The sequence below is a fragment of the Alosa pseudoharengus genome, unplaced genomic scaffold (assembly GCF_046254945.1).
Source record: "Alosa pseudoharengus isolate Yale_2024_CS ecotype anadromous, Long Island Sound unplaced genomic scaffold, YU_APseudo_1.1 YU_APseudo_1.1_scf_19, whole genome shotgun sequence".
In the NCBI taxonomy this organism is placed as follows: Eukaryota; Metazoa; Chordata; class Actinopteri; order Clupeiformes; family Clupeidae; genus Alosa; species Alosa pseudoharengus.
The window spans coordinates 26,726,388-26,733,544 of record NW_027468657.1 but is presented as its reverse complement, the minus strand read 5'-3'; the positions used below and the strand labels follow the sequence as shown (position 1 = coordinate 26,733,544).

Sequence of the window (7,157 nt, the reverse complement as noted above, 5' to 3'; positions counted from 1 at the left end):
AACTCTCACAGACGTTCTGAGCATATATTTTACCAAGCAGCTACTGCTCCGTTCTTTTTTAGCAGCCCTTGTGCCATATTACCAATTTAAGTGGTTTAATACACAATAAAAACTCTGGGCACGCATACCCAGCCAGTGGACACGCTGACAGTAACGGACACTGCCTGGCCCAAAGACAACGATTAAACTGTTTCCATAAGGACGGACTGGCTCCGAATGCTCTGGGTCTGAGGCCCAGAGAACAATTTTCCCTGGTATAAGAGCAGGCCAGGCTGAATAGTTGGAGTGGAGAAGCTTGCACATGGGCCCACGAGGCCCCTTGGAGCCTGAGAGAAGAAAGTGGAACGCCTCATTAGTTAATTGTATATTTGCAGAGCATTTAGTGAATCACAGCTCAAAGGCACTCTTGTGTGTTTCTTTTCTTCTACCATGTAAGGGACTTCCTGTGATTAAGCCCCCCCCCCCCCCCTCCAAAAAAAAAAATGAGGGGGGAAAAAACACAAACATTCACACTTTTGTGGTAATGGTGCTGGTTTTTTCCCTTGAGAAACACTGTAGCAATAAGTAGCGTGTCATTGCAAAAACACGCAGAAATGTTCCTTTCTGCTTTTTTTCTGTGCCTGAGAGTGCAAGGTTTAGTCGTATTACAGAGATCAATATCTCTCACAGGGAAAGGGAGACATTTGTTTTGAAGTCTCTGAATGCTATGTCAGCATTTAAGTCACACTAATGTAGCAGGGAGAACGGGTAATAACAGTAGTCCGGGTCGGTTATATTTTTAGCATCAGCTAGAGGGGGTAATTGCAATGCATTTAGCAGCGCACTGGACAAGTCAAAATTATCTGTTCAATTTCCTTGTCCAAATCAAAGCAAACAAGGCATAATCCCAGGCATTTCCACAGACACACTGCTTTCCCTTGCCCACAAGCCCTCGGAACCATCTCATCTGAGAAAAATTAGTGGGCATACCATCCCCTTAACATGTCAGATGGGAAATAATTATATATACATATAGTTACGATATTATATAATTATATACATATATACATACACATGTTGTTATTCATTTCGTTTTAGCTGTGGAAGCAGCAGTAAGTCCCAGAGGCATATACAGTTGACATGATGGTGTAATTTGGTATGTTAGGCTCTGGGAGCTATGGCGTGGTAATTATCCTAGCATTTAATTAAGTGCAGGTGGGGTATCGCACGAGAAAGCCGCTGGGCCAAGCAACATGGCTTCCCCAAGTGGCCCCTGCAGTAAACAGATGCAGTGGGAAGTGGCCTGTGGCCGCTGATCTGCAGGGGATTCTTCACTCTAGGAGAAGCCAGCGACTGACCAGACCAGACCAGCCATCTTTAAGGCCCACACACCACTTCTAAGAGACAGACTGTTTGAAATGGGGGAAAGGCCAAATGTTGATGTGTATGTGTAAGAACCTGCAGCCACAAAACCCAAAACCTTCTACTGCATACAAGCATCTATTGCGTCATGCTCTGTTGTGGCAATATTATTAATCACTAATATTAGCACTCCCACTGTTAATACAAATCACCGTAACTTAAGCTATGACTTTAAAAGGGTCCTCCGCATCCTCCAACAAGCCCCATGATTCATGAGCCATTGTGTTCCTGTCACAGCCTCCTCCTGACATGTGGCTGACTCATGGAGCATGTTCATGCTGTGACCTCATGGCTCACTTATGGTGCCAAGAGCTGTGTGAAGGTGATACTTCTTTCCAGTGACATGATGCCTCTGTCACTATCAACACAAATCTTGATTACATTTAAACTCTCATTAACATTGGTCAAATTGTGTGAACATCAATAATAATAATAATGATGATAACATAATCTCTTTTTTTCCATTTTAATCAATAAGCTGGTCATAAATTATAGCACATAAAATATGTTCTGTTTTTCTCTTTTTTTTTTTAGTCCCCCTCCCCGCATTTCCCATTCCAAGAGTTACAAAGTGGGTAGCAACTTGTGGTGGTTGGTGTCTGACTGTCTCTGGAAACAACAGAACACAAAACATGGAGCCGTTGACGGGGGACAGTACTGCAGCTGGCGAGACCAACACACATGGTTCTAGGATAAAGCAGAGGAGGGGAGGAGGAGGAGGAGGAGGAGGAGGGGAGGAGGAAGAGGAGGCCTGGTGGGGGTTACAGGATGGATGGGTCATTTTTTTTTGTTTTGTTTTTTGTTCCCCGAAAGCAATCTGTGACAATTTGCTACAACCCAAAAAAAAAAAAAAAACATCCTCGTGGGAGAGAGTGTGCTTGTGCCCAAAAAAAACGGGTGTGTCTGTCCCAAAAACAAACAAACAAAGAAACAAACGATCAAAATAACAAAAATCCAATAAGTTAGAAAGTGTTGAAATAATGTGAACATCTCACGGTGAGGTGACGGGGTAGTAGAAAGAAAAGCAAAAGTAGGTGGGAGAGGGGTTAGAACTAGGAGACGAGGGGCTAGAACTAGGAGACGAGGAGTTAGAGCTAGGAGACGAGGGCTAGGAGCTGCACGGGAGTGTTTAAAAGATGAAGGGGGTGCAAGGGGGGTTAGGAAATCTTTCCTTCCTTAAAGTCACGTCCTGGTGGGAAGGAAGGGGGGGGGGGGGGTGATTAGGTAAGGGGATGTTTCCTTTGGAATGGAGAACAGGGGCAGGTGTGTGGGGAGACAGAAGAAGTGGGTGAAGGAAACATGATGATGGTGGTGGTGGTTGGGGGGATGGAGGAGGGGGGCGTGCCAGGGTGAGGTCCAGTGAGCTGTCCCAGAGCTCTGCTTAGTCTGCTCCACCTCCATCTTCACCTCCATCTTTGCTTGTACCGTTTCCATCTCCACTCCAAACAAAAACATTAACAAAGGGAAAAACAAAGTCATTGGCAGGGTTTCTTTTTTCCTCTTCTCTTCTCTTCTGTTTTCTTCTTTCCACAAATGTCCTTCTTAGTGTCCTCCCCAGTTCTCCTGCCCAAACCTAACAATCTCCTAAACTAAAGTCTCCTTCAGGTGAGAAGGGGCTTCCTACTAAACATGTGCCTCGTCAACTAGGATTTCAAACGCCGGAGAGAAAGGGTGGGTGGGCTGGTGGAGTGGGGTAGGGTGGGGTGAGGGGTGGTCGGGGCAGGACAGGGGAGAGGAGGGGGCAGTTACATCGGGTGAGAGGTTGTGTGCGTGGGTGGCCTCTGTCTCTGTGTCTGCTCCGCCTCTACTTGGTCATCTGCTGCTGGATGTGGAGCAGGAACTCGTAGTAAGAGAAGGCCGCCTCGGTGCGGTCCTCCACCAGGTGCTGGAAGAAGCTGGTCTTGGCTGAGGCTTCGTCCCTGAAAAGGAAATGCATGGTCTGTGTTTACATGCATGGAATGCTGCAGGCCGCCTGACGAAGACAGAGTAACAGATGTCCAGGAGAGTTTATCTCTCTGTGGAAATGAGACCCTTGACATGCACATATGAAACGTGCATACTTTCATGTATAAACACATACAGGCTGTTGCACACACAAACAATGCCATTGTCAAAGACACAGACACAGGCACGGACAGGCGTTAAGATACTGGGAACGTACTTGACCACGTAGAGAGCTGGCTGGAAGCTCCGCGACTCCTGAAGCCAGGTCAGGAACGCGTTGGTCTGCTCCGATATCGGGTTCTCCAGCACAGGAATCTGCGTCTGAGCCACGAACAGAGAAACACAAACAGAGTCTGTACCGCACTCTTTTCTTTTCTCCGTTCGACGACTCTTTCTTTCTGCCTCTGTTTTTACAACCGTGTCTCCACATTATCTTGCCACGGTCCGAGGGGAGGAAACGTGTGGGTCTTGAATGTCAAATATCCCAAATATCCGACTACGGCGTCTGCCCACACAACCCACAGGCCTCCTCCGTGGCTGGGTGAAATATTATGTGGTTCAGGATGAGTAAGTCCACTCCAGCCACACACACACACACACACACACACACACACACGAGTATTACATTGGAGACTCCCATCCTTACCAAAACAAACATTGAATCTCCTCCAATGTGCTATAAAAGCCCTCACACTAAATCCTTGTGGTAAAGATGCAATAACTGCACCAGAAGCTCTATGCTTTCTTATGTGTTAGAGTTGTGTTATGTTACGATATTTTAATACCAATGCTTTTATATCTTAGTAGGTGAGACAAGAGACTTTTCGTGAGACTGAGATCCCAGTATTAACACCCACAGAAGGCACTTGGGTGAGTGATGAGTGCTGAATGACTTACCATGTTAGGTGGAATCGACGCATGGTTAGGGCAGCCCAGCAAGTCTCGGATGAACATCTCATTGCAGCTCTTCCCCACCCAGAGGTAAAGCACCTGTGAGAGTAGCCAACAGGAGAGATTTGAAATACGCGTTTTGGCTGATGTGTGGGAACTTACAAAACTGGCAAACAACTCATTCAGTGCCTACTGATCAAAATCAAGAGCCAATCATGCAGTATTACTTAATCATGCATTCGTTTTTTGACTTTTTACAGTTCAAGAAGATTAGAATATAGAACACAACGTGATGAAGGTCTGAGACCGAAACGTTGTGTTCTATATTTTACTAAATATTTGCATGCAGAATGGACAATGTGCGGGATCTCTTCTAAAACCACTGATCTACGACCTATGGTCATCTCCGATCGCACCTATCCACAAAAAAAGGTGTACAAAAGCTTTGCCACTTTGAACAGTTCAAGAAGATCTTAGCTGTTGCTTAGCATATTCATTTCATCAGTTAAGGGACAGGGACGGGGACGGGGGCGGGTACTCACATTGCCACAGTCCATAAGGAACGCTCCATCCCTGGTGAGCTTCTCGGCTGTGAGGTGCAGCCGGGGAGGCTGAGGAATCACAGCGTCATTCAGATGCAGCGCCCCCTGCAGGTAGAGATGAGAAAAAGGCGAGAGTGAGGAGGCCCGTTTCAAATAAAAACAGGTTGTGACTGTCTCAAGAGGAGGTGGGTGTGCTTCCACTACAGAGAGTGTTTGAGGACCACAGTCCAATAACACAACATGTCGACCACTCCTCATAGCACTAACCTCATCCCAAGCCTTGGAACAAAACACATTACCGCACAAAGCAACACTGTCTTATTATTATGCAACGTGTTGGGGTTTCTGTTGTGACCAAAGCACTTAAAACACATTGTACTATTTTGGTTGCATGGAATCAATTCCCACAGCTTAGAATTTGGTGAGGCCTAATAGTAAAAGTATTCAAAATAGTTTTCACACAGTGAAGAAGCTCACATTCACCTCCATTTAATCTTTTTTTTTTGCACTTTCTGTTTTTAAACTGTTATCTGTGTATGGGAGACTCTAATCAGTGAATGTGGTATAACTAGGCCAACTCTTCTTGAGCACGATATTCTTAGTCACTTCCTTGACCACAGACACCTGCTGTTTTCAAGATGATGCCCACGGCAGAGTGAAAAAACACTATGTGCAAGGCTGTGCACTCTTTGCCAGGACATTTCAACTACAATAAGTTCAATATAGGGTTGAGCAATATACTGAATATACTCGATATATCGCAGTTTGCTGTACGTGAGATACATTAAACTGTTATATGGCAAATATCTAGTATTTCACCATCATAATTGTTTTAAGCGGCAGTACTTGCTTTGGCGTTTCGGGTCCCTATCTCTCTCCATTCTCCCTTCCTCTCAGTAACAACGTGAACAACGCACAGCACACACTCACCAACCAATTCTGAACAGTCTATTCAGAAGATAGCCTGGAGTTTCCAGACCCAAATCTGAAAGACTAAGGGTCTGGCCACGAATAATGTAATGGCCCAACTTGAGGGGTGGCACCAAGCATGCATTTGAAAATCTCACTGCACGCAATTGGATAACACTATACAACCAATGTTTACTGACTAGGGGTGTCACGATTCTCCAAATCCTCGATTTGATGTAATTTTCGATTTTAAAGTCACGATTCGATTCGATTTTCGATCTTATTTAAATTACTATTAATAATAGTACTACTAATAATAAATTACTATTAATGCATTCTTTATATGTTATTTACTCTTTTTGGCCTTTTCCTTTTCTTTTTCGGGAGGGGGGGGCTTTTATTTTGAAACCGCTTTGAAGCCGTTCCAACCGCGAGGTTGTAATGTAAACAGAACTAACTTTAGGCTAAAACAGAGACTTGAACATAGTAAAATGAAACAACACAGAATGTTAATTTGATTGTTTCAGCACACTCCGAAGAGACCCAAGGTTAGTGTTCATGGAATATGTACTTATAAATGTGCATTTTAAGCCTTAAAGTAACTTTGGACTGTAATTAGACCATCTTTTCACTTGCTAAGTTGAGTAAGCTAAATTAGTTTTAATTGACGTGAATTAATTAATACTTCCACACCGGTGATTTCAAAGTAGCAAGAGGGGCTTTGATTTCGGTAGGTTGATGTGTAGGCCTATATTTTAACTTGCTGCAGCCTAAAATTAGAGGAGTGTTGACGCTGCAGTTCAGCACGTGCATGTGTGTTTGTGCGTCTTGGCATACATGCTGGACGTGACATTGGGGGTGTGGCTGCATCGTCGATTCTACTTTTAAATTCGAAGTTCGAGATTGAGATGTAATTTCGATCGATTTCGAAATAAAATCGAAATCGTGACACCCTTATTACTGACTGATTCCGGACTTCGGCGTGGATAACACTACGACTGTCCTCTGTTTAGCTCGCTTCTGGCCCGCCTATATCAGATAGACAGATGTGATTGGTTTCCCGCAATACAAGGGGCAAAAGTAATGTGCATCATTACTCATTGCCAGAGTCTCTCGCTGAGCAAATTGATATTGTGCTCCCGCAAAAACTCTGGATTCCCAGGCTATTCAGAGGTGGGTGTGACGTCTAGGTGTAGACGAGAAGTAAACTTTCAGTTCAACAGTGGTGGTTGTCGTTTTTGTCGTGCTAAATGTTCGTCTCTGCTTCCTCCATTTCGACTTTTAAATTAAACTTATGAGATCTGGGCATTGAGGCAGATTAGACTGTCTATGAGTACATCTGACGACCTGTCTTAAAACGAAAACGCAACCGTGTCATTTATCAACCAATAACCGAACGACGAATTAAGTAATGCACCACACCGTTACCTTACCTTCTATCCGATGTAAGCAATCATCATTCATATGGAG

The 7,157-nt window shown here is 44.4% G+C and overlaps 1 protein-coding gene across 4 annotated transcripts in view; it reads right to left on the bottom strand.

Moving 5' to 3' along the window:
• Nucleotides 1–1,876: 1,876 nt before the first annotated feature.
• The window catches only part of sec24b (SEC24 homolog B, COPII coat complex component), a 23,239-nt gene continuing 17,958 nt past the window's right edge, over nt 1,877–7,157 (bottom strand). For all 4 annotated transcript variants that reach the window (XM_076292140.1, XM_076292141.1, XM_076292143.1 and 1 more), the window contains exons 21-24: nt 4,779–4,883; nt 4,243–4,335; nt 3,563–3,666; nt 1,877–3,320 (exon numbers count right to left, since the gene is read on the bottom strand). In XM_076292140.1, coding sequence (XP_076148255.1) covers nt 3,206–3,320; nt 3,563–3,666; nt 4,243–4,335; nt 4,779–4,883 — 417 coding nt within the window. In that variant the 3' untranslated portion in view covers nt 1,877–3,205. The remainder of the gene's footprint in view (nt 3,321–3,562; nt 3,667–4,242; nt 4,336–4,778; nt 4,884–7,157) is intronic.